Below are 27,811 nucleotides of genomic sequence, written 5' to 3'. Positions count from 1 at the left end.
TCACAGAGAAAATGAATGTATGCAAGATAGTGAGGATAACAACAATACAATCCCTGAATGCCTCAAAATCTTCATGGTTTAAAAGGCATCCCAATTTTCTCCAAAGGTGGTGGCATCTCTCTAGCCGTCCATGGCTAATTTTACAGGGAATGCAAAACGTTATTTAAAAACGATGGCGCACTAAACTCTAACTGTTCCTGATGTGGCTCTCAAACTACAAACCTATCTGCCCTTCTATTTTAATTTTAAAGTAAGTTAGCAAACACTTCGTTCCTAATCCCTGGGGACTATCTGTATGGTGACACAAACGCACAAATTTATGACAGTAACATAAATGCTCCTCCGAAGTAATGTGCAACATTAAGTGAAATCGTTTCCTGGAAAGATATTATAGGTATCTATATTTTATTTGCCATCTTAAACATATCTGGGTCTTTATGACCTTATTTTTAAAATGTATTTCCTTTTTACATTTCCTGGTGCAAATGGACTGCATAAATAAGCAATGTGCTATGAGGCTTCAGACTAGCCGATAAACCCTTTCAATTTTCATGCCAGCTTCTTCTTTTGTAATTCAAATCTGGCTGAAAACTGGCAGCTCTGAAAACTGAAACAAGCACTGCCACAAATACCTTGTAATGCTATCGACCTTGTCTGCCCATGCAGTGAGAAAGGGGGATGCATATGTGTCTGCAGTCATCCAGATAACACAACTCATTTTTTTGGGGGGATAACAGAAGCTGGACCCGAACCGCGCACCCAAAGCAGTCATTACCAGGCAGGCTGGAGAATAAGTCTCTTCAAAATACACAGCGCATTTAAAAACCATATACAGGGCTCAGCCACTGCTTTCATTACCAATTTTAATTTAGCTCCTTCAGTTTGCTAGCCAGATAAACTCTTTAGTGCTGTTTTTTAATCTATTTGCCACATTTTATGTTTAAGATTATAGTAATATGGGACAGGAGAAGGAATCACTTTTGGAGGAAATAAAGAAATAGATCCGCTTATCGGCGCCCATCAGAAAGTTCATTAATCAGCCGGGCTTTGTGCCCCCTAAATTGAAAGGTTAAATAATCCTCTCAGGAATATTTCTCGGCACCGCCGCCAATTGTCCGGAGAGAAGCTGCCATTCACCGTGCTCCAGATCGGTGACAGGGTATTTTACCACCGTTTGGGCCCCAAACAATGACGGACAAATGGCCTGGCTCACAAAGAAACCTTTTAGTACACGGATGGAGAAAGGACCACAAGCTTTGAAGTGGGGTGGGGGAGGTGGGGAGAGACTGTGCGGAGAGGGAGGAGGAGGAGGAGAAGGAAAAGGAGGTGGAGGAGGAAGAGGAGGAGAAGGAGGAGGAGGAGGAGGAGGGGGAGATTCATGCACTGGGACATGTATATTTTATTTGAATGTTTGTTAGGGGATTGGCCAAATGTTTATATACATCGCTATATATCTATATTTCTGCCAGGGCGCGGCACCGGCGGCCCCCACGCTAAGCATATGCATAGTTACACATACATTTATACATTAATCTGAAAACAAACATTTGCAAAGCCTGTAAAATCAGAAGATGAACAGAACTAAAGCACAGTTATATTTATTAGCTAATACACGGGGGAGTGTGACAAACCCGAAGGTTTTAATTTTTACTGTCATTCTGGATGAGTTACAGCTTCCTTTCTCTCACTTTAATCTTTATGTCATCTACTGATGGTCCCTCACCACTGCACCCAAAAGGAGGAAGTATCACATCTGAAAAAGTTTCTTAGGGGAGCACTCTTAATAGGTATTTATTGATAAACAGACTCTTAATAATTTTTTAAGTGGTTTCTAATCACAGTTAAAATGAAAGTAAACATGGGAAAAACTTCTAGTTCTGCTGAGGAACATGAGATGCGATGTGAGCAGTGCATCAGTTTGCTAGAAGTGAGTTTTGGGGTACGTTTTAAATAGATAAGAATTGAACCTTTTCCCTTTAAACTCTCCAGCAGCTGGGCTTCAGCATGCAGCATCCTTCACTAACAGACAATTTCACAGAAGCACTTTCCTTACATTACCAACATGCCAATTGCACGTGGTAATGTTTATCCATTTTCTCATAATTTTTTCATGTGCTCTCCATTAAAGAGCATCATATATATTCAGGAATAGCAGTTATTCGCACCTAGATTCATGACAAGTGACATTCATCCCAAATATGTCCTTGTGGAAATGTGTGACAGCTTGTACACAACCACTGATGAACAAAAGCTTCTCCGTCTCCTTTTTGCACATCTGTTTTTTAAAAATTGTTTTCAATTCCATGCAGTTTTTACTTTAATGTGACTTGGGACTTCCTGAATAGTATACAGTGTCTAAAAATGGATCAGAGCATATCAGATTTCTGCTCTCTCGCACCACATAAGTATGCTGTTGACCCAAACAGTTTCCTCCAGACCAACTTTTGAGTATCTCAGTGCTATCGTTTTTCCTCTCTCTCCTTCCTGAGGCCACCATCAGAAAATCAGAATGAATTTAACCAGCTCTCATCTGGCATCAAAACAGACAGAAACTGGGTATCTCATTGAAATCCAGGGCAATTAATTTTAAAGGAGGAGATTTCTCAGGGTTATTCCACAGTCCACAGAAACCCTCCAGTGTCTGTACTCCTGCGCAGGTGCTCATCACTCCATTTTTTAAGTGCCAAAAGAGCTTATAAAAATTCATTAGAAACAGAATTAACTGCATCGTCAAGAAACAACACACAAATAATTTCTATTGGCTACAAGGTGAGCAGAGACTACAGGTGGAAAACCTGCAAGTTTGAGGGGAGCAAAAAGAAAAAAAGGAAAAGAAAAATACAAGCCACTTTTGGACACAGGTGTAAGAAAAACCAAAGCTGGCAGTGACTGTCCTTCCCTTGCGAGTTCCTCAGCTGCTCTGGTGTAAAAACAACGCTTCTTCCTCACCAGCTGCCCACCCCACACCGGGCAGCATTGCCACCACGCTGCAGCGTGGAGACAGCAAGGAGCAGGGAAAGGGGCCCTGTCAGCCAGACACAGACTGGAGTGCCCACTGCTCCATGGGGGCTGTAGCCCATTGCAGAGCTGCTCTCACGGCTGTTGGGGTATGTTTGTCAAACGGTAATTCAACCCAAATTCAACATTAAAAAGTGAGTCGAAACCAAAGGGCCGGCTTCACTCCCCTGCAGCCAAAAATTCCGCGGGATGCCTCCTTCTGTGGCCCTGGGTGGGTGGCACAGCGTGTGCACACGCAGTGCAGCTCACACACACTTCTGAGGCTGCTCTGCCAGCACCTGCTCGTGGCTCCGTGCTCCTCACCACTCTGTGCGGGCCCTGCCTCCTTTAATTCCCTTTATACTGGGTTCTTCAAGACTTGAAATCAAAATCAGAATAATTCTGTCACGGGGATAGAAACTTTTCTATACACATGACAGGACCTAACAAGATGTATTAATATCATTGACATGATAGACCCTCTTGGAATTAAATCAGTGAATATTTTTAGGGAACCCTAATCCGTAGATTATTAACATGATCGAGCATAACTTGAGGAAGTTACTGTCTTACCAGCACGAGCTCCAGGCTGCTGCGACACACGAATCACCAGCAAGATGAACCACGCAGTGCAAAGAGATTTACTGTCTTTTTATACTTTTTCCACTTTGCAATATGAAAATGCACAAAAATCCATTTTATGGCATTTATGTGTATTATGTGCAACTGTGGTGTTTTTCACATTTTAAAATGTCTGTTAAATTTGCAGATGATTTTTGGCTTCCCACAGAATTTTGACACTGGTTCAAAGATCTAACAAAACTTAAAAGAGACACCTTCTTATCAAGTTTGGAGAAATTTTGGAGAAATTCTCAGGATGTAGGAACTTTAATATGAATATTCATGCATAGCACTGATTGCAGAAAGAGGGCACAGAATTTTTTTTATCTCAAATATTTTTAAAATGCATTGGAAACCTCATTTTAGCTTGAAAATTCTATCTTCCTTATTTAGATGGTTAATACTTGAAATCATGATAAGAATGTAAATGCTTGTGTAAGTTCGACTTTTCAGATGAAAGGAAAGAGAGGTGAAATTTTTAAACAGAATTTGTAAGCATTAAAGAAAATAATAATCTTAATTCTTTCCCTGAAGAGAATTGCGGTTGAGTATATGAAGGGGAAATATTTCAGCGGCAAACCTTCCTTGATTATTCTCTTTGATTAATTACCCACTCACCCAACAGCTTTGGTGCATCACAAAAACAACCCAAACCTCTCTGGTTTTGGGTGTGCAGGGCTGGAGGGACACATGCCACCAAATATCGTGGACTGCACAAAGAACAGTGCACTCGTCCCGCCACTCGGCCGAGGCACGCGGGAGTGAGCTAACCAGAGATTTAAAATAGTAAAATACATTTATTTCCATCCTCTGCTCTGTCCATTTCCCTTTCACAGTGAAAGACACTGCTTTTGCAGCAAACAGGGCCCTTGACACCACCTCAACACCATGCCGGAGCCAGGGTGCTCTGAGCGGTGCCGCTCTCCAAGACAAGCACCACAACAACGCCAGTTTTGGAACCCCAAAATCACAGAAATGGTCAGCCAGCCCAGCTCTCCATTCCACTCTCTCCCTATTTCCAGACTGCTTCCAGAAATATACAGAAATACAATTTTTGGTCCAGATGTAATCTCTCTTTAACCCTCAATCTTAAAGCACCTTTTATTTTGTTTTCTGGGGAGCTGGTGCAGAAGAGCACGAGACAGATAAAAGTCAGAGAAGGAGGACACTTCCTGCCATGGTTGCTACATGATGAAGGTGAGTGGCAGGTGGTACCCGTGCTGCTGGAAGGTTCTGAATCCCACCCAAAATGTCCTTGCAGAAAATTTATACAAGGTTACTAAAGCTACTTCTTTTCCCCATTATAATCTAAATACACCTTTCAAATAAAAATTGGGAAAGAACTTTTAGCTAGCATTTGTACTAAAAAGCTATAGCATATGCTTTGAATTCATAAACCTAACAGTTATTCAGGACCTGAAACTGTCTTTGTTTTCTGAAAAAAAAAAAAAAAAGCTATCAGACAGAATATGTTTTGTGAAATATGATTTATGATTGCTTTGCAATAGAGAAATATTTGGGGTTTGGGTTTCTGATAGCCTCAAAAATATCTGAAACTTGAAAGAGAGTGGGAACACAGCAAATTACAATTAGTGGGGGAAAATAAGCTGTAAAATTGCTTTGCCCACACACCAACCTCCTCTGACCTGCTGGCTTTCTCCAGGAGAGCTGTGCAGGGCTGGCAGCACGTCAGCAGCACCCCTGACACTGAAAACCACTTGCAAGACGGATCAGGTTTGGACAAGAGAGAGTTTAAAACACAGAGAGTTTAAAACCAAAATATCTGCCTGTTGCTGGCCAAGGTCTGCCCCCGCTCCTCCTCTGGCTATCAGGGCAAGCAGCCTCTCAAAAGGCAGGAATCCTTCACGAACCCAAGCACCTCCCAAGCAGGTATGTGGACACCATCATGCTCCAGGTGCTCCTGTGCCCCGAAACCCACAAGAGCCAGAGTCATCTTTACCCTAAATCCACAACCCCAGGAATTTTGAGCTGCCTTCTCTGTAAAATATCCTGCTGAACGGATACTGAAGCAATGGCATGAGGGCCCACTCCGAGATTCCAAAATATGAGAATACATTGCCTATTTCACAAACAGGCCTTTTTTTTTTAATTCCTGCTAGAAATAGCCTTGATACACCTGGAGAGAAACTGGCCAGGTGCTGAAGCATTCCAGAGGAGTGCTGACCCCACGGCCTGTGGCTTTGTGTCATGACCAGTGGAGCCAGCCCTGGGGCCGTGTCACAGCCACAGCTGCAACAAAAACAGGCATTAACCTCCTCCCAAAATGCTCCTAAAGCCATCCCTTCCCTCACCACTCAACACCTAAAAAAATCTCTGGAAACCAAATGTCCTCTCTCTCTCTCTCAAGCCTAAATATTTTTTGCCAGGGTTGTATTATTTTTTATTTTTCCTTTCTGGAAGTCACAGCGTAACAGAGAGAAATTGACTTCCAGGGATATGTCTTACATTTTCAGAAAAAAAGTAGCAGGCCACGAGGAATTTTAATCATGCACACAAAGAAACCTGAGCGCAACATTTAAACACAAAAGACGCATGTCCCTTCGTGTCCTTCATACACCGGGCGAAATCAGCCAGTTCCTGGTTCACCTTCCTTTATGTAAGCGGATTAAAAGTAAGATTAACAAACTGTCAAAAAGTGTGTTAAATGGTAGCTTCTGCTAATTAAAAATTCTGATGGTTCTAAAGCTCTGTTGGTGGCCATCTTGCTCTGTGAGATTTCACACAGACGAGGCTGGTGAAGGCAGGGCACAGGGGACAGAGCCAGCGTGGCTGGCTGGAGCGGCACCAGGGCACGAAGGGGTTTTTAAAAATGAGACATCCCTACAGAAAGAAAACGCTCTGTCCCACTGAAATTTATGTTTTAACACACATATCAACCGCGAGAAACACCTCAGGAAAATAAAAAACTTGCTCTATCCATTTTAGGGACAGAATTTCCTTACTCAGTTGTTATTTACTGAAGAGGATTCTAACACTTGCACAGTTCACTCCTTTTTGACTGTGGTGTCCTCATCCTGGTTCCGGGCCGCACTGGCCGCATCCCTTCCTGCATGGCACAAACCACTCTGACAATAAGATGTGGTGGGATTGGAGCCGGCCTGTTTCCATCTGACAAAACATGAAACACGCCGAGGACCGTGCCCACGGCTGGCTGCCGCACCGGCGCTGCCATGCACACTCTGGGGCCTCGCAGCACAAGTGCACCTCACACCCAGGGCAAAACACGGTCTCTGGACCCTGAAAATTAATAATTTTCCTCTTTTTCTCCACTGATGTCATCTGCTGGGTGGGTGCTACCACTGGCAGCAGCTTCAGCAGGCCGCTCAGGCCACAGAGGCCGCGCAGGCCATGGGACAGAGCTGAGGCCGCAGCCACTGGTCAGCGTGGGCATCCCAGGCTGCTGGTCAGCCCAGGCCCCTGGTCAGCACGGGCAGCCCCCCGGACGGCCAGCGCAGAGCCCCGGGCTGCCCACAGCAGCAGCAGCAGAGGGGACAAGGGCTGCCCTTGCAGAATGTGACCCCCGGCGCTGCCCCTCCGCAGCCTGGGCCCACTGACGACAGCAGCAGCCACAGGCCGCACCACCGCAAGATGCACGGGCAGCAGGTCAAACTTGAGGGGAAATATTGTATTTTTTAAGGAATAAACTGCAAAACTGAAACAAACAAAAGACGATCATTGGGTGCCCTCCCACAAGTTTTTCCACCGATATTTTAGTGTGATTTAGGGTTTGTCTTTTTTGTTTGTTAGAGGGCTATAACCTGGCCTCCACTTAAAATGCATAATAAATATCACTACATTTATAGCTCAAATCTGAAGTGACAGGAAAAAGGGAACGAGAAAGAGCCCAGTGCTCTGAGGCTGAAATAACACGGCAGTGTGCGCCCCTGTACCCGTAGGGTGCAGAGGGGATGATGCGATGGCATGTCTTGTGGGTCATGGGCCATGCTTCTCAGGGTCTGTGGAGCACCTGGCATTTAGGAAGTCACAGTTGTAAGCAAAGCTTCCTCATAACCCAGAACAAAGAGCTCAACAAGGGCTCCAAATGCCTTTTGCCCCAAAAAAATCACATGTTTCATCACTGACACTCCAGCAAGCTCTGATCAAAACTGTTTATCCTGACTTTGTCAAAGAAGTATTTGTCCTGTTATTTGATAGACAATAACCCCTTTGATAAACCTTAGTGGGTATGAACCAATTCACAAACTACACTAATAAAACTTGAAAAATATTTTGACAAATATAATTGCCCTTCTCTGACACAGGAGAAATACAGAGTGTAGTTGTGAAGAAAATGATCTGTAAAAGTTTTAAATCACTGTCTTAAAGAGGTTATTAAATAGTATTTTAAACCACAGTGGGAGTTGGATTTTTCTGCTGGCTTTGATTGGCTTTTTTTTCAGAATAACTTTAGTTAAAAGAGTTGAAAGAGTAAGTTCAAAAAAAGTACTTTCAGCCACATATAAAGCTTTGATTATCACACAGCCCTTAGATTTAAGCTTCACTGCATGCCTTATGATAATCTTTTTTTCCATCAAAAGGCAAATTAAAATATTCCACTTACAATTATTTTTGCCACTTCTTCATAAGATTCCTTGTGCTGGCAGTCTGTTTTGGCTGGAATAAGATGTTTCTGCCCATACAACAAATTATTTGCAATGTGCTCAAATTTGTCACCATGGCCAACGTCAACAAACCCCACCACCATGCCCAAGAGCAGAGAGGGTTTGTTATTGAGTCATTGTTCCGGCGGCCCCGCACGCCGTGCAGGGGCTCCGAGGAGTCAATAGATGGCAGTCCATCTCCTAGGAAAGTGACCCAAAATGAATATAATAACCAACAGCCTCATGAGGGACAGACGCGGAAGGCTGGGTGGTTCCTCACCAGCGTTCACAGAAATTAACCAAGTATACTTTAGAGAAGGCAAAAGACTCAGACAAACTGTGACAGCCTCCTGCGAATGGTGCCAAAATCCGGTGTATTATCACCAAACTGAGCGCCCCAGTTCCTCTGCACATACGTGGACCTGCACATGTGGAACACTTGCCATCAAGTTACCAAATCCAGTTTAACTCCAGTGCTTGTGCCCCTGGCTGAAGGGCATGAAAAGCTCTTCTGTGGCCCCCAACAGCTGGGCAGCATCTGTGGGCCATGACAGCCACAACACCACTTTTCTGTTAAACCTGTGGTATTTTTCCTAATGCTGCTCTCCTCTTTGTACCAAAATATTTAATTTTCCTACGACAGGAAAATCGTACGATAATTTCTATGATGAAATACTACAGTGCTGATATGACAGTAAAAAACCTTGGCTTTTTGTTACAATCCTACAGCTATATATATATATATAATACATTTAAACATTATATATAATTCTAATTCTAATTTAAAAGTTTTGTTTCTTGCCAGAACATTATTTACTTCTGCTCTGCTTCAGGTGCAAAAGAGAAAATTTAAATGGAATAATAAAACATAAATTGTAAACAATTCAGATAATGCAGTTTCTTTTAATTTACTTATTGCAAATATCAGCCATGTCTTTTACCATACAAATTTTTAAATCCCTGGCTTATCCAAATGCTAATGTAACTTTGAGCCGAAGGTACTCTTCCCATACAAGAAATGAAGGGGTGCAAAACATTTCCCACATGACAGAAATGTGTATTATTTGCAGATAAACTGCAATTCACTGCAAAGTAAAAATCTTACTGGAAGTAAAAATTTATTGGAAGGTAGGGCCTGATGCAATACCAATTAATCTGTGAGTGTGCCTATTTGACCACATTTCAAAATGTCCCTAAAAAGCACCATAAATTTCCAAAGGGGTACTTTTAATAATATGGCCATATTTGAAACCACTACATTTTCTAACAAGAACTTGTTTTGACACCTTTTCTCACCTTTACTTTACATTAAGTGTAGACCCTGAATGCTTTCTAAAAAATCCACAGAAATAATTTCCTGCCTCAAGATACCTCAAATTTTGCCCTGGCATGGCACTTGGTCAAGTTTAAGCTGCCCCCTGCTTTTTTTTTACAGACAAAAATATTTTATAATTGTTGATGGCAACACACTTTTTGAGGAATTTTCAATTCAGGCAGGTAGGATTAAAATTAAATTACATCTTTTATCTTAGTAAGAAACAGAACCCAGGATGTTACTGCACCAAATATTTCTATCTGATTATTAAGTTCCAAGTGTTATAAACATTTCAGAAATTGTTTTTACAAGCACCCTTAGGGATTATAATGAAAGACAGCATTTACCTTTTTCTTTCATCCATTTTAAAACCAAACCAAAGCAAGACAGACAAAAATACTCAGTGAATGCACCTTTTTTTGGATTATAATGTTTAAAAAAAACCCAAACCAAAACAAAACCAACCAAACCAACAAAAAGTCTTTACCAAATCTGTTTAAAAGTAAATTCTCAGGAAGGGTGGAGGATTTCCAGGGCAGATCTTTGTGTTAGAATCATTATGCACAAAACACAAATGAGAGGTTTAAAGTGCAGATTTCTTCTATTCATTGAATTTTGAAGAAAAAAGCAGAAAAAAGAGCATTCCAGTGCCATGAAGAGGTGGAGGCACAAATTATAAAGCACATACCATCTACTGCTTCAGAGAAAAAACTAAAGATCCAAAAAGAAAAGTAGTGGAGAAACTTTTCTACTTTGTTGAGAGCAGAGAACAGGAGTTAATTATCTGTAACAGCGAAATTCGTGTGAGGCCAATCTGGGGAGCAATGAAAAGTTCAGAGGAACAACAAATCCCTCATTTTTTAAAGGTGTTTTTATGTCTGACAATTTTGGAAATTAATATGTTTAAGAACTGTGACACCAATGCAAGAATTTGTTTTTACTGGTTAAATACTGTCCGAGGTTTCAATGTTAAACAAATTTGTATGCATTTTGTTGTATTTTTATGTCCATTTTACATACGAGGAAAAATCCTAAGTAATAAACTGGTACAGTTTCACAAAGTTTTATTTTCTTGTTTCAGGGATTAGCGATCAACTAAGGCAGGCCAAACAAGCAGTCACCGCTATATCCTGACTAATTATAAATTATCTGCAAAAGTTTAAGAGGTGTTTTTCCTCAAATTCATGTCTCCACTCTAACTGAGATTTATTTCACTCATCTAAGAAGAAAGCTTTGTCACACAGAGTGACTAATTACCAGCATCTGGGATATCTGAGATGGGATTACTGCTTCTGCTGTGCACCCCAACTTAAAATTTAACGCTCTTTCCATGTGTAAATGTGGTCACTGAGAGAAGAGAGGCAAAGCACTAATTTAATTATTACAGTATTAAAATGAAAACAGAAGTTTTAAAGATGCTTAAAAAATAGTGACAGTGTTTCATTGCCTTCTTCAGTTCAAAAACTCTTGAGATGTTTATTATCTTCTCAGAGAAGATGCTTATCTATATTTTATGGTCAGCAGTTCACAGAGGAGTAAATAGGTTGGGTGTAGAAGAAAATAAAAAAGGTGTTTCTACTTACTGTTAGGTGATACTGCCTCCATATTTCTGGGCAAGCCTGGAAAATAAAAATATTGATCAGCTAGGAGCATGAAACAAGGTGCTTTACAGCCTGTTGGTTTTGGCATAACACAGTATCCACTGGTGTCGGTCACAGGAAAATAAGAAGCTTAACTGAAAGGGTCTGCATTTCAGCTTCAAAAACCCGGCTAGACAGTTTAATTGAATTTTACACTGGTTTAACACACTCCCTGCCATTGTCAGAAAGCCAGTAACAGTTTTCTCTCTGCCCTTTTTCTCCGAGGGGCAGAAGTTTGGGAGAGCAGTGTGTTCGTGACTGTAGGAAGCATTAATGCTGCAAAACAAACAGGGGCGGATTTAAATTCTACATTTTCTGACATTTTAAATTTACATAACGCTCTAGAAATTAAATCACAAGGTGCCTTCCTTTCATGTACAAACAGAAATATTTTATCTTTTTTGTATGTATCTCTTTCCTAATCAAAATATAATTGTTACATGTAATAATCCTCAGCAGCCTCATGTCAGGTGAGTTGTAAACAAGAACCATAACAGATTGCTTTAATGTTGCTATTTTTACAATCACTTTCTTGCTTTTTTTTTTACTTTTAATTTTTTAAAATTGTCAGACTTTCATACCAAGTCCTAAGTGCAGCCGTTGAAAAAAAAAATTTTCCAGCAGGTTTTTGAGTCACAGAAGTGACACAATTGACCTGAGGGACACATGAGAGATGGTAAAAAGGAAAACATGGATCTTTAAAACAAAATCAGAACATGTTGGTGGTCACTAAAGCTCAGATCCCTCTCTTAGAGGTTCTTAATGCTTTTACAAAATGTACAATATTTCTGATGGCCCCTGAGGCACAGACAGACACGGAAATTGTGTCACTTTTTGTCATTTTGGTACACAGCTACTGCAGCAGAGGGCTTTCACTTCTCTTTAGAAATTTACCTTCTTATAAGAACAACCCTGTACTCATTTGAACAACTAGCAACTTCGTTTGCCAACCTTCATTTTAAGAAAAGGAAAAGAAATGTAGTATTCCACGGCTTCTCCATAATATGCTGCAGCTGCAATTTCGAACATTGAAACCTCATGACTACTTGCAAATGAGTACTATTAACACTTCTTTAGATTTTGAATAAATTTTTCACTCGTGCCCAAATTCTTGCCTTCTTTTATTTTGATGGAGCGTGTTAATTAAAAAAAAAACCAACACACCACAACCAGTATCTCTCAAAATAAAATCCAAGTTTTTGCTAGTCACCCTGTGGCACATACAGTGTGTTTTTCCCAGATGTGATGGAAATGATATTATTTATTATTCATTCCACCAGTAACATAATTGTCTGCAGAAAAATCTACAATCTGTTCTGTGTAATGGTTCAACATTTCTCCTCTTACTCAAATGCTGTGTGTAAACATTTGAGTTTTATATTAATATTTCTATAAAGGAAATGTGTGAAGGACATCACATTCCTCACCGAGGATCTGACAGTCTGAACACACTCAAGCTGTCTTTGAGCACAAACAAAAGGATTTTCCTCCTTCCCTAACTTAGCCAGGGTTCAGAGAGCAACACATAAACACTCCGTAGCCTGTAAAAACACTGTACCAGAGCTCTTAGCATCTCCCTGAGAGCTGAGGAGGTTTCAGCTGTGCAGGACAGCTGTGCTGGTCCAGCTCAGGGGTAGCAGGCAGTTATTTATACATTAGTTCTGGATACTTTTCGATTACCACAGTGTGCCTGGGCTAATATGGTTGAACAATTGCAATCAGTGAGTTGTCCTATCCTGGCAAAATGCCACTCTGTGCTATGACCTTTACTCACACGACTGCTATTTAATAATCATCATCATCATCATCAAAATTACTTGTTTTTGAATAATTGTTTGGTTGGGTATTTCTTCTGCTCTGGACACAAAGACGTCACTTTGAGCAAAAATCTGTATCTGTGAGTAAGAAGCACAGCTGGCAGAGCTCTTGTCAAAACCCTGGGAGAGGCACAACCCCAGCCCCTGTGTGGTGCTGTCCAGAGGTGGGTTTTATCTTCAGGGACCTTCTAAGGCTGAGGGAAAACCAGAAGAAGGAGAGGATGAAGGTAGTGAGGGAAGGCTAAGCATATTCCTTCATTCAGGTGGTGGCTTGGGGAAATACTGCTCAAGTGGGGTACAACAGCTGAGGAGGGGTCACTGTTAAACAGCAGCTCTTTTGAGATGATGCTTTTAACCAGGAACCTCGTTACTTTGCATCAGCTCAGGGCTGTTGTCTGCATCTTATCTCATGGAATGACAAATAGTATGATTAACAATTACTACCAAATACTGGCTCCTCAAATGAGGCAGAGAGGTTTGCTATGGCAGACAGCATAGCCAGGCAGAACCACTGCCAAACCCACCATTTTCCTTATTTGTTTAAAATAACTTAACCATGAATGGCCCTTCTTTAGAGAAAAGCCCCTGTGGTACCCAGCTACGGTGGCAGCGTGATGAACTACATTAAAATAAAATTGCATTTATTTCCTGCCCCAGTGGTCTGACCTTACTCGCATTTAGATGTACCAGCACAAAAGGTGCCCACTCCAGAGGGCAGAGCCACTGCCACAGCGTGCGGCGAGGGCAGTGGGCCCGCACATGCTGACACCTTGGGTCACTGTCCCCAGGGTCATGCCACATCTGTCCCCAGAGCCAGCGCTGTTCCCAAAGCCACTGCTGTTCTCAGTGCCACTGCTGTCCTTAGAGCCACACCTCTACTGTTCCCAAAGCCACTGCTGTCCCCAGAGCCAGCACTGTCCCCAGAGCCACTGCTGTCCCCAGAGCCAGCGCTGTCCCCAGAGCCAGCGCTGTCCCCAGAGCCACTGCTGTCCCCAAAGCCACTGCTGTCCCCAGAGCCAGCACTGTCCCCAGAGCCACTGGTGTCCCCAGAGCCAGTGCTGTCCCCAGAGCCACCGCTGTCCCCAGAGCCACCGGTGTCCCCAGAGCCACTGCTGTCCCCAGAGCCAGCGCTGTCCCCAGGGCTGTGCCACCGCTGCCACAGCCCTGTGCAAGGGCGGCCACTCGTGCCTGAGGCTGACCCGCTGCACGGCGCCATAATGGGAGAATCGAGACTGGGTGCTGCATGTTTTGACCCATATTGAATTTTATCAGGTGCTAATTATTGTTTTACCAGAACAACGGCTTAATGCATCTGTTGTTTAATTCCCACTTCCCTATTCTCCAATGTGAACATCAAAGAAAATAAAACACTCAATCTCAAACAGCCCCTGACAGCAGACCGGGACTCGAGAGCTCAATAGACGAGGCCCTTGCCACCAGTTCTCATATTTCCACAACAATGAGCAAACACAAAACCGGCACTAAGCGGCCTTTGCTGCTTTCCGCTCCCCTCGGCCGGGCGTCTGCCTCGCGCCGAGGGCCCTCGACGGCGGCGCGGCGGGGCGCGGGCGCGGGCGAAGGATTAGCCCCGCTAACATGCGAGCGCCGGCCAAAGGCGAGCAAAACCCGCTACTGTATTTGGCGTATGAATAACCAAAATGCACGCGCTGACAGGAGACCGGGACGGGCCCGCGGCTCCCCGGGAGAAAATGTAGCTGTGATGAGTGACAGGGCTTTCAGGAAATATGTTCACAATCACAGACAGTGAAGGCCATGACCTAGATCGTTTAAGAGCTTGTCTTGTCAAATTATCAAAAGCTTCTTCGTCTCTGAATAAAGAGTGACATAAGTGAGTGTCAGAAAGCTGCAGGCTGACAAGCCAAGCATACAATAACAGCATGCACGTCACATACTTGCCGAACACCGCCACGGCTAGCGGCAAATCTTAATGAGAGCGCGGCTGGCCCAGGAGACTTGGGTCCCTGCTGGCATAGCTACTCATCTCGCAAAAATCCTTCAGCTCCGAGTCAGTTATGGTCTGACACGACGACTACAATTACTAAACACAACTTTTTAACAGAATCCTCTGGTGCTTTGTCAAAGAGGCAGCGGCTGCTTGGAGCTGCCCCGCTGCAAGCCACCACAATAAAACAAAAGATTTGCCAAAACACACACTTTTCATCACCTCCGCATGGGAACTGCCGCGGAAAACACACAATGCTTCCCTTCAAAGGCGCTCCTGCACGAGCAGATGTCGAGACCTCTCCCCACGCTGGCAGTGCAGACAGCCGCTGGTGCCGGGCGGGCAGGGCTGGGGGACTGCGGTGTCACCCTGGCCTCGGTGGCACGGCCGTGTGCTCGCCCTCGGGTGCATGGGGACAGCCAGGGGGTGGAGCGTGGGGAAGGACACTGGGGAACTCAGGAGACACAGCAAACATCGTGCTCTCTGCCCAGGGAAAATGGGCCACATGGATGCCAGCTGCCCCCGTGGAATGAGCCCAGCACCTCCAGCTCCAGCCCAGCCCAGCGCAGTCTGCCAGAAACAACAAAGGCTGAAGGAACCTGCCCGCAGAGAAGAGGCCAGTGGCGGCTTGCACGCCCAGAATGTTCTCAGAATATGCAGAGAAGATGGCAGTCGAAGCACCCAGCTGGTTCATGGGAAGGAGTGCTGACAATACAGTCTTTGGCCATTTGGATGGGGCCATCATACACTGTGTGGCTGCAGGGCACCAGGCTCCTGGGCACTGCTGTCTGCCAGCTCCTGGAGAGCCCATCCAGCTCGCCGAGCACCTGCATGCTGGTTTCCCCAGGGATACATGGAGACACTGCCCCTCTGCCTGCTTCCTGCAGATTCATGGAGCCCTTCTCCCAGCCCTGCTGCTGGCAGGTGAGGCTGCACACCAACCACAAGGCTCAAGACATCCACCGGACTGCCACTGAATCAGTCACAAGCAGCTCCTCTGCTGACCCTCCCAAGGAAACCATGCGAGGCCGGGCTGCTTCCAGAGCACCTCCAGCTAAGAGGAGTCCGTATGGTCTCAGCGCTGTCTCAGGAGAAGAGACTGATCTAGCAGGTCATAAATGCATGACCTTAATGTGGTTTAAGTAACTGTGAATATTTCCTAAGCAAACTAGGTGAAGCCCCTTGAACTGCCTGACATTCACTTCTGGACCAAAGTGGAAAGTCAGTCTGACAGACTGTGCACAAGAGCCTGTTCTGCACCCTCTGTGTTACAGCAAAGGGGAGTAAACTTGCTGAGAAGGACAAATTACAACTTCCTTTGAGCATCCAGAGCTTTTCATTACATATGTTTGGTAACAAGAAGATGGGAGATTTCCCTTTTCTACAAGGAGTCACATGGGAAAGACAAGGGCTGATAGCTCCAAGTTACTCCTGGGGAGATCTCAGGTGGACACAGGAGAAAATTTTTCATGATGAGAACAATCATCTCTTGAGGGAAGTGATGGATTCCTCAGAAATGGACACTCTTAGGATTTGGCTGGGCTGTTTTGTGTAGACCATGCTTTTGCCAAGAAATGTTGGCAGTGATGATCAGATGATCCATGAAGTCCCTTCCAACCTGGTGTTGGAGGGTTCTGTGATTTCTCGCCCATGAACTGCTCCTATTTCCTCTGGAGGCAGGGCAGATCTGCATGCCTCAGAAAGGAGGCTGCAGGTCTGCTGCTCACCACACAGAGTCACCTTGGACTGTCTCTCCTCAACCTGGCTTCTACTGCCAGGTGTACTGGAAGAAATGATGACCCCTGACCACTGTCTCCCATCACAGATGATTTACAAACCCTTCCCTCCGTCACCTCCCTTGCAGGCTGAGGAGCTGTGGCCATGCTGAGGGATACAGAAGGTGGGGACCAAAGCTTTGCCCAGGTGCTCCTGCTTTCCTGATGATTCCTAACATTTCACCAGTTTGGTTTTCTTTTTTACAGCTTGTGAAGACTAAACTGATTTTTTGTGGAATCATACCTCATAACTAGGATTGGAGTGCTGAACAGTAATATGCAGAACCTGTTATTCCATATGCCAAGATGGGATTGTTTTACTTTACATTCATTGCCACTCAATGTCAATTGCCATTTTATAGTGTTCTCCCTCTGACTCTTATAGTTCTTGGGCAGCTCTGCCCAGCTGGCTCACAGCACCGACTCTGTAAGTAATTCAGTCTTCTCAGCCACTCTTGTTGCCCCATTGTTGACCCTTTTCCATGGTACACTAGCATATCCCACCTTTATCCTCTTACTCCATGCCTGTTTAGTTTGCTTGAAAGCTTTTGGCCAGGAACTTTGTAAAACGCCTTTTGGAATTTGCAGACTATGTCAACTGGATCATGTTTACACACATGCTTGTCAACCTGCACCTTTGAAGAACTCCAGAGATCCCTGAGAAGTGGGATTTCCTTTACAAAACAGCCTTGAATCACCCCGTGTATATTATGTTTATGCACCCATCCCAACATGCCACCGCCATGGTTCCTGCCCCTGGCTTGGTGCCCATGGTGCAGCTGGCAGCCTGGGAGCCCCAGCTCTCCCTGGGACATCCCCTGCACGCTGCCCTTGCATTATGAACTCAGCGACACTCATGCAGCAAGCACGAGGTGCCATGGCTGGGCTGTTTCACCCTCATGCTCCCCTGCAGCTTTTGGGCAGGTACCCAGACACTGGCTGTTACCCAGTTTTGGTAACGGGCGAGCGCTCACAGATTTGTAGGAACACTCACATTCTCTTCCATTTGACAGCTTCTCTGGTGCTCCCCTCCACTAAGTAAGGTTTCAGTATGGGAACATCCCTGGTTTTCTTCCACTATGAACATCCCAGATGCAAAAAACACCTTGAGGCCATGAGCAGCAACCTTGTCCTGTCCAAGTGTGCCTTTTGTGTCTTGACCACTTGTTGGCTTCACAGGCTTTCTGCTCTGATCTCAGGAAAGATTTACTGTTGGTATTGATTGCTCTGCCTCTGCTCTGCCATGCCATCTCTCTCTGAGGACTGGGCAGGTGAGCTCCTGCTCTGATGCCCCAGTATTCACCCAGGTATTCACCTGACACAAGCAGCTTCACACCTCCCATGCAGGAGCACACAAGAGCTGCCCAAACTTTCAAGGAAAAACCTTTCTGATTAAAGGTGGACCCAAATGAGCAGAAAAAAATACATGCTGTGATGTTCCTGATAACCTGTATGGCTCAGGTAGGATTTCAATGCTTGTATGATAGAGCACTCATGGTTCTTTGAAGAAAAGAACATCAGTTTATGAAACTGGTGTCATAAAATGTAAAAAAGAGAAAAGATGGCTAAGAAAAGATGCTTCATTACAGTTTGCAATTTTGTCTCACTGCCTATCAGAATGAGGGTGCAGAAACGTACAATTCACATTCTTTAAAGGTATTGTGGGTACATTAGCTATAAGCAAAAGTACATCTGGCACACATTCAAATATCCTACAAAATAGCAACTCCCAAATACACCGGCTGACCTTTGCACATCTCATTTTCCACTGTGACATGCTCTTTGACCAAACAGAAAAAGTAAAGGCAGGAAGGAGACATTTAGAAAGAGATTAAAATATTTCTGAGTTTCAAAAAAATCCAGTGTTTATGGAATCCCACAGGTGTATTTGAAAACCAAACACATAGGCCATATCTATAGTTAGAAACTGGAGTGTGAATGTATGCCAAAATTATCACAATTTGCCTTTTATCCTTATTTCTGTTTAATTCAAGAGAAAAAAAATCTCATAAAAGCTTGACTGCTACATATGGGACTGAATTTTGGGGACATATAAGACCATAATAATGTAATACAAGATGAAAGACAGAGACAACTATGTTTGTTCTCCCTTTAATTTTCTTCTATATCTTATTTTAGTAGATCTTGTCAAACCCAAAGCCTCCAAACTACTTCTCTCTAATAGTATTTTCACTGATTACTGTCTGATCATAGTGAAAGAACCATAGATCTGAACTCCCGATGCATCAGAGTTACTCTTTACTCCTTCCTGGTACACTCGCAGCACCGCGTCTCCTGATTTCAACCTCCCTACCCCTTTCCTTCCCCAGGAAAAAGGACCTTTGTGTCCACCACTGCTGAACTGAACCAAACTAAAGACCAGGTGTTGACAATGCTATGGTTTGTTTTCTTTGAACCATTCTCCATGAAAACTCTGACAGTGTAAAGCAGCGACTAAACACTTTCATATGCTTCTACAAATAGGCAGTATGTAAAATCAAAGTATCATGAAGAGACTGTAGCCATTGTAAATTCAGTTTTTGACAGGCACACACCAAACCAGGCCTGGTCTCTGTGCCAAGGGCCATACTCACATCAGCATAGTGGCCCTTCATGTCGCAGCGGTTGCAGTGCTTGTTCCAGTAGGCTCTCTCCAGGCATTCCCTGAAATAGTGCCCGGGCAAGCAGCAGTTCAGGCAGAAACGTGCTGGGCAGCTGTGCTGCAGATGGTCTCTTCCTGCACACAGACAGCACGGGGGAAGCTTCTGTGGAGAAGCAAAAGTAGAATCACATTAAGTGACAGTGTTCAGGAGATTCTTCCAGCCCTGTGGCCCCTGCAGGGGCCTTGTCGGGGGAGCTGGGGGGGCACTCGCTGCCATCCAGACTGCAGCACAGCCTCACAAATTCAGCATGTGGAGGGACAGATGTAACACACAGCCAGCCATTCTGAGGCCAAACCTGTACCTCTGTGAAGCCAGTTTTCCCAGTGAGTGAGGGTGTTTCCCCCAAGGGTCGTGTGGGATGTGCTCATTCTGAGTGTTCTCGTGGGTAACAGCCCCAAGGACCGAGGGTTTTACAGATTCTGTTGTGGGGGTTGCTAAATCCAGGCTGTCATGCAATGGCTCCCACTTCTTTACAGTGTACTGACTGATTTTTAAACCCTTAACCACAGGACAAACTTTTGGAATATGTGGCATCTATCCGAGCTTCTTAAAGTTAGCTCCAGTTTTGTCTTGTCCATGGTTTTTAACGCTGTTGTTATCATGGCTCATTATACTTTCTGCTTTCACTTATTTACTAAGGCTGTATTTCTGATTCAATAGATTCTCCTTGTTGAAAGTACAATTGAAAAATATTTTACACTTGCTGACTGTTTTACCATATGAAAAAAAAAAAGATGTTTCTGTATGGCACTTGATTTTTTTTCCTCAGTTTACAGCCACATGGTTTAGTGGAAGTTGTTCCGGCCCATGGCAGGAGGTGGAACAAATTAATCTTTAAAGTCCCTTCCAACACAAATCATTCAATATGAATCAATATGATAGAATTCTGCATGTTTCTCTTTTATAAAAACAATCAAAGCAATGACATTGCTAAACAGAGGGATAGTTTCACACAGTAAACTGACTTTGTGCGAGCTACCCTGCAACTCAGAGCACGGCTTCAAAGAAAGGCTAAACCACTGAAACAACGCTTCTAACAGCAAGCACAAAGGTCTATTAGGAAAACAGCTGAATGTTCAAGTGATTTAAGCATTGCATTTACCTTTGGAGTGGGGCAGTTCTTGGACAAATGTCCTGGTCTGTGGCAGTTCCTACAAGTAACGCTTTTGTCCGCTCTGTAGTACCGCGTGCTGCTGTGCCGCACGCCCGCGTAGTTGGAGATCTGTGCCTGGTGAAACACAGAGAGAAATGCATTTACCACTTGAGATTCTGTGCTTTGGGAACTGGGAATTATAAAGGTCACTGCTGGCAGTGATCCAGCAGAAATCTAATGTTTCCCATGTACAATTTACACATCCAGGTTTGGAATGGGTAATTCTGCTACAGAGAAACCTGCATTGTCTGGAAGGAAAGTTCTCATTTGAACTTCTGCTTCAGGACATTCTTTTTTGCTATTTAAAACTGCAGTTGCGAAGCTTTCCCTCAATTAGCCAAGATTTACTCACTGTGCTATGTCACAACAAACTGGAATTTTCTCCAGAACACAAATAAAATGAACATCAATTGCAAATGCAAGTTACATATTCCCTTGCACACATTAAGGCAAACTGCTTGGACAAAGTACAATGCTATACAAGTCTGGATGAAATCTGCAATTTGCAATTGTAAAGAAAGACTTTAAAAGGAAAAAAAAAAAAAAGAGAAGCTGGAAAAAACTGTCTCTCTCCCAGTGACCTCACACATACTTTCTGTGTAGGCAGCCAGAATTGAAAATCCTATCTACAACTGTCATTGCCTAATAAACATCACAAGTTAAAAAAAAAAATACATGAAATTTTGGATGAGTGAATAGGAGAGGTGTAAAAATACCACTTCCCCTCAGGGAAAGAATTTGTGAATGTCACTTGGTTGTATCAGCTGTACTGGACACTGGAAGGAAAAAGGTAAGCAGCAGGACAGAGCAGCTGAAGCTCACTCCTGCTGGGTGCTGCAGCAGCTCGCCTGGGATCTCCGGGCTGCAGTGTCCCCACGCTGCCCCTGGCGAGCCCGGGCAGGCTCCACACTCTGCTGGCTCCCAGGGCTGCCTGGAAGGGACCAGGCTGCCCTCAAACAGCTCTGGGGTTCCAGAGACACCAGGAAGGAAGAGCTGATGTCCCCCTTGCACGGTCTGTGGAAGCACTCCAGCTCTTGGCACCCCTGTCCCTTCCTGCCTCTGCCAACCCCAACTCAAGAACTCCTTTCTCTTGTGAGAGGACACTGCTAATCATACCACAAAAACACCACAGAGGGGTTTTTCAATCCCATTTACTAATTCTGCTTGTTAATAAGCAACAAAAGAAAGAATTATAGGAAAACTTGGTTGTATTTACCTCTAAGTCTTTATGAGAGATGGACCAGTTCACATCAATTTCTCCTGAAAAACAAAATTAAAATGAATTATATTTATTTTATATGAATATTTTTCAATAATATTTTTAACATGATGATTACTGCAGTTCTTGAACTTGCTAACAGGTTTTGATGTACTAGAGCAGAGAAATTATTTCCATCTTTGGTAAAGGAAAGCTACAGACCCACTGGGCACCAAATCTGCCTCACTTGAGCATCAGCACAGGTGCAGCTATTGGGAGAAGTTTTTCTGACACCACCCTCTTGTCCTGACCCCTGGGGTTTAAATTCAGGTGGGGATTTAATTCTTCCAGAATTAAATCAGGCTCCCAAGATCCTGATTGCAGCCCTCGGAGCTGCCCCTGCCTGCGTTCCTGGGGATGCCCAGCTCCAGCCCCGAGCTGGAGTGCGGCAGCACACAGAACAAGAAGTTTCTGCAGAGCTTACACCTTTCCTCCGTGCCAGTTCACCAGCCCTGCATCCTGAGTGCTGCATGCCAACACGGCTGAGCACAACCTCGCACACCCAGACTGTAAGCTGAGCAAATCTATTTCCAAACAGTGTCGGTAATGTGCAATAAATCAGGAGGACACACTGAATTATCGACTGTCACGCCATCACCTTCTCACACGCAGCCTTTGGGCTGGCAGGAGGGAAAAGAAGCAAACCAGGAAGGAACTGGAAGGGCAGCAAGCTAAGGGAGCAGGGCTGCAGCCAGAGCTGCAGAAATCCTGCGTGCGCACACGGCTCAGCGCCCGGGCTGCGCACACACAGCGGGGCTCCCACGGCAGCTCCTCGCGCTGCAGGAGCATCCATCCCAGCACAGGGCGCTGGGCCGCACAGCCAGCACCGCAACCTGCGCGCACGGTAATCCTGCCTGCTTGCACACCTCCAAATGCACACCGGCCCATCCTGATCCTGCACCTCAACCCGAGGCATCCGCCTTGCTAACAACAATCACAGCATCATCACCATTTACAGGCGGCAAAAATGTCTCCAGCTTTGATTGCACTATTCATTTCCATTAGAAGGTGGATGACTGCAAATTAAAGCTGTATCATCTATAATTTTATGTCTTCCTCTTCATTTACTGAAGAAGTCAGTGATTTTGGCTGAGGCAGGTGATGTAGTGTCGGGACACAAGGTGTGTCACTCGGGTGCTTTGGAGCACGGCCCCTGGTTACTGCTGCTCTTCATCCAGCAGTCAGGGCTCACAGCTCATTCTCACCTGAGCAACGCCCTCAGGTATTTCAGTTTTCAACACTGGCTCATGCTGCCACCGAGACCGATTGATAATGCCCGAAGAGGGCAGTTAATAAAGCGCTGTGAATGAGTGTGACCCTGAGTGGTGGCACGCACGGTGAGTGCCATTGCAGGACTGCAGCAGCGCGGGCAGGGCCAGCCCAGCGCCGCTGGATTGCGGGTGGGACCGGGACACATCCCTGCCCCAGGCAGCAGCGAGCGTGGGCAGCTCCGGGGAACACCAAGCCCTCTGAGGCTGATCAGTAAAAGCAAAGAAACGCTGCCATATTTGAGTGCATTATTTATGGCTTAAATGCCTGTTAAGGAAATTAATTCATAAAGAAAAAGGTATTTGTAATTCAAAGCTCTGCCTTGGCAGTCGGCACCGCAAGTGCCGTGTTGCACAGAAATGCACATGCAGAATGGTCACAGATCAAAATTACCAGCGAATTAACTCCTGTTAATCACTAGGCATGTCCTTCCTGAGGGCAAACCAACCAAGTTTCTCTTCTTCACTGTCAAAATCCCCAGCTTCACAGGGGAAAACCGTGATACAATGATTCAAATACTCCTAATACAAGAAGCTAAAACTGCTCCACTCAGAAAATAAATATAAGAGCTTTAATGCTGAATGAAATATTACAACAAAATCTCCCTTTTCTAGATCTGTTTGGTGATATAAAAGTTAATTCTAATTCACAATAGATTGCATAAGGCTTTGTTTTCACACACAGTAAGTTCTTCAGACTGAAACACCTAGGGAGAGTTTTGCTTCTGCAACCAAGTAGAAATCCTGCTGTAGAGACACATAGAAAAATCTGCAATATTTCTGACTGACCACAGTGTTTTGTCTGGCTCTAGATCACAAAATAAATCACAGAAGTCGTCTCAAATTGACAGATCCTTCCGTTCCTTCTGGTTTTGTTTGCTTATTAGGGTGAATTAATGCATCCTGCAGGCAACCCCGGTGCCCCGTGGGTGGTTCCCGGCCACCCCTGCACTGTCCTGGCTGCTCCCTTGGCTCGCCTTGGGGTGCTGGATCCCCTGGTGCCACCTCTCTGCATCCCTCGTCTCGTCTGTTGTCACGCGGGCGGGAGCAGCGTCCCCGTGGCTCTGCCCAGGGCAGGTGGAGCTGGCACCCCAACTCCACGCACAGTGGCCCGGGCACCACCGCTGGTTCCCCACCCCGCGGGCTGCCCAAGGGTGCTCGTGCCCACCCCACGACCACGACCTGGGGCAGACAGGGCAGCTCTGGGCAGGCACGGGCTGTTTGCTGGGCTCTCCACCCCTTGCCAAGCCTGGCACGGCACCTGCGCCTGGTGTCCTCCAAGGCCACTGCCTGCACCGCTGCAGAGCACTCCACGCTTCTTCAAGGTGGGCATGCACACAGAAGGTGGATTCCTGCCTGACGAAGGGCTGTGATTGCTTTGTTTCTGTATTTGCTTTAGTTTTATTTTTACTCTTCAGAATACAGCAGTTTAAAGTCGTATTCAGACAATCTCTGTCAGGATTTCCCCCTTTTTCTGTGGAAAAGTTGCACATATGAAACTTATTTAAAGCTTTCTGTAGTTAAATAAAACCAAGAACATCTTTCATATATTTGTGCTTTTAATCGTCCTTATCTTCATTTGTTAAATGCTATCTCCTTTATAAAATTATATTAATTTCTACACTAAGTTTAATATTAAGATTAAGGTGAATTCCTGTATTATGATTATATATATTTATATACTAAAAAATTACAACAGACTTTACTGTATAAAATTCTTGTATGTATACTTTAAGAAAATGGTGTTGTCAAAGTGCAGATCAGGGAGGACGAGGATGTAAAATATACACCATTTATATGAAAATGGAAGCCCTGCACAAGGTTCTCCCTTTATCAAGTACCACATTTTGGCTGTCCTCTGCCCCTGCACAATGGGATGAATGGCGAGCAACAGCTTTGCCTTTATTTAAAGAAAAATTTTGAAAGATCATTGAGATTCACATGTATCCTTCCACCAGCATGAAAATGTAAATTTCTGAGCAGCGCTCGGGGTGAAGCCAGATTTAGGACCACTGTTCAATGTGCATTCAAACCTCCCCTCTTTCATCCCAGACAGGGAGAGGAGGGGAGGAGGGAGAAGGAGGACCAGCAGTCAAAACCTGAAATTGCCCGGGGGAACAATCTGCTTCCGCGGAACAAAACCCCCACTCAGAAGAAACAATGAAGGGTTCACAAAATTTCCTTATCTGCCGTGCTGCTCCAGCAGGGCCCCGGCAGCTGATGGGGCTGCCCTGGCCAGGCGGGGCAGGCGCTGCTGGGCACGGCTGTGACCCCCCAAAATCACCCTCCTGTTCCCCTCAGCAGGGCTGGGACAAAACCCAGCCTCACGCAAGCTCTGCCTGCCCTGCCAGGGTTTGTGTCATCACCCGCCTCGCAACAGAGGAGCCGCAGAGCTGGACATCCCGCTGAAAATAAAGCACCTCGTTTCCCAAAAGAAGGCGGCGAGTGGTCATGGCCCCCCTTCTTTCTAATTGGAAAATGAACGACGAGATGTATTTTATTTATTTTGTGTTATGATCAGCCCCGTAACACAGGACACTTCAAGCTGTGGCACAATGATACATGGGCCTGAAGGGCAAATACATTTCCAAGCTGGGCTTTAAAAATTGGATTTTGACTGCTAATTAATGTAGCATATTACAGAATAGAGAACTCTAATTATATTCCACTGTAAGATCTCCGTGGCAAGGACTGTTTCAGAATATCTCTGAACAATATTTACCATACCAGGACACAGCTTCTGCTGCTAGTGGAAGAGCATTTTAAAATGCTTTAAAACCCCTAAAAATCACTAGATCTGTAAGAATTTCACAATGTGACCTATTACATACATCTGAAAATTCCTGATTATGTGCGACCCAAGGTGATTCAAGTCTTGGAGTCTTGGAGCTTGCTATAATGAGTTCCACATTTTCTGTGCCCAAGTATCCCTGCTCCCCAAAGGAAAAGGAAGGAGAGGGTGCCAGAGCACAGCCAGGCACTGTCCTGGAACAGACCCCGAGGCGGGCCTGTCACCCCAGGTCCTGTACGGCGGCACAGGAATGTGGGAGTGTGTGTGGGCAGGGCGCTGTCTGTGTGTCTGGTCATGTCTGTGTGTCTGTGTCTGTGTGTCTGTGTGTGTCAGTGTCTGTGTGTGTGGGCAGGGCGCTGTCTGTGTGTCTGGCCGTGTCTGTGTGTCTGTGTGCAGGGCGCTGTCCGTGTGTCTGGCCATGTCTGTGTGCAGGGCACATGGCACACCTGCACCTGGGCACAGGTGCGACAGGCGTGGATAAACGTGTCTGTGTGTGTCTGTGTGTCTGTGTGTGTCTGTGTGTCTGTGTCTGTAGGGTGCTGTCCGTGTGTCTGTGTACGCACAGGGCGCTGTCTGTGTGTCTGGCCATGTCCGTGTGTCCGTGTGTCTGTGTGTGTGCAGGGCGCTGTCCGTGTGTCTGGCCATGTCCGTGTGGCTGTGTGTGTCTGTGTGTGTGAAGGGCGCTGTCCGTGTGTCTGGTCATGTCCGTGTGGCTGTGTGTGTCTGTGTATGCACAGGGCGTTGTCCGTGTGTCTGGTCACGTCCGTGTGGCTGTGTGTGTCTGTGTGTGTGCAGGGCGCTGTCCGTGTGTCTGGCCATGTCTGTGTGTCTGTGTCCGTGTGTCTGTGTGTGTCAGTGTCTGTGTGTCTGTGTGCAGGGCGCTGTCCGTGTGTCTGGTCATGTCTGTGTGCAGGGCACATGGCACACCTGCACCTGGGCACAGGTGCGACAGGCGCGGATAAACGTGTCTGTGTGTCTGTGTGTGTCTGTGTGTCTGTGTCTGTAGGGTGCTGTCCGTGTGTCTGGCCATGTCCGTGTGTCTGTGTATGCACAGGGCGCTGTCCGTGTGTCTGGCCGTGTCCGTGTGTCTGTGTGTGTCTGTGTATGCACAGGGCGCTGTCCGTGTGTCTGGCCGTGTCCGTGTGTCTGTGTGTGTGTCTGTGTATGCACAGGGCGCTGTCTGTGTGTCTGGCCATGTCCGTGTGTCCGTGTGTCTGTGTGTGTGCAGGGCGCTGTCCGTGTGTCTGGCCGTGTCCGTGTGTCTGTGTGTGTCTGTGTATGCACAGGGCGCTGTCCGTGTGTCTGGCCGTGTCCGTGTGTCTGTGTGTGTCTGTGTGTGTGCAGGGCGCTGTCTGTGTGTCTGGCCGTGTCCGTGTGTTCGTGTGTGTCTGTGTATGCACAGGGCGCTGTCTGTGTGTCTGGCCATGTCCGTGTGTCCGTGTGTCCGTGTGTGTGCAGGGCGCTGTCTGTGTGTCTGGCCATGTCCGTGTGTCCGTGTGTCCGTGTGTGTGCAGGGCGCTGTCCGTGTGTCTGGCCGTGTCCGTGTGTCTGTGTGTGTCTGTGTATGCACAGGGCGCTGTCCGTGTGTCTGGCCCTGTCTGTGTGTCTGTGTGTGTCTGTGTGTGCGCAGGGCGCTGTCCGTGTGTCTGGCCGTGTCCGTGTGTCTGTGTGTGTCTGTGTATGCGCAGGGCGCTGTCCGTGTGTCTGGCCGTGTCCGTGTGTCTGTGTGTGTGTCTGTGTATGCACAGGGTGCTGTCCGTGTGTCTGGCCCTGTCCGTGTGTCTGTGTGTGTGTCTGTGTGTGTGAAGGGCGCTGTCCGTGTGTCTGGCCCTGTCCGTGTGTCTGTGTGTGTCTGTGTATGCGCAGGGCGCTGTCCGTGTGTCTGGCCGTGTCCGTGTGTCTCACAGGACATGTGCAGCACGCCCCCG

General features: G+C 45.6%; 1 protein-coding gene across 1 annotated transcript in view; it reads right to left on the bottom strand.

Annotated features, from left to right (window-relative positions):
• The window catches only part of ZCCHC7 (zinc finger CCHC-type containing 7), a 100,294-nt gene that overhangs the window by 11,782 nt on the left and 60,701 nt on the right, over positions 1–27,811 (bottom strand). Inside the window, exons 6-9 of the mRNA XM_066569802.1 lie at positions 21,783–21,826; positions 20,516–20,641; positions 19,345–19,515; positions 11,139–11,174 (exon numbers count right to left, since the gene is read on the bottom strand). Of these exons, the coding sequence (XP_066425899.1) occupies positions 11,139–11,174; positions 19,345–19,515; positions 20,516–20,641; positions 21,783–21,826 (377 nt within the window). The remainder of the gene's footprint in view (positions 1–11,138; positions 11,175–19,344; positions 19,516–20,515; positions 20,642–21,782; positions 21,827–27,811) is intronic.

Source organism: Molothrus aeneus, chromosome Z, assembly GCF_037042795.1.
Source record: "Molothrus aeneus isolate 106 chromosome Z, BPBGC_Maene_1.0, whole genome shotgun sequence".
NCBI classification, from domain to species: domain Eukaryota; kingdom Metazoa; phylum Chordata; class Aves; order Passeriformes; family Icteridae; genus Molothrus; species Molothrus aeneus.
Note: the sequence above shows the minus strand (reverse complement) of the source record. Positions and strands in the feature narration are given on the sequence as shown.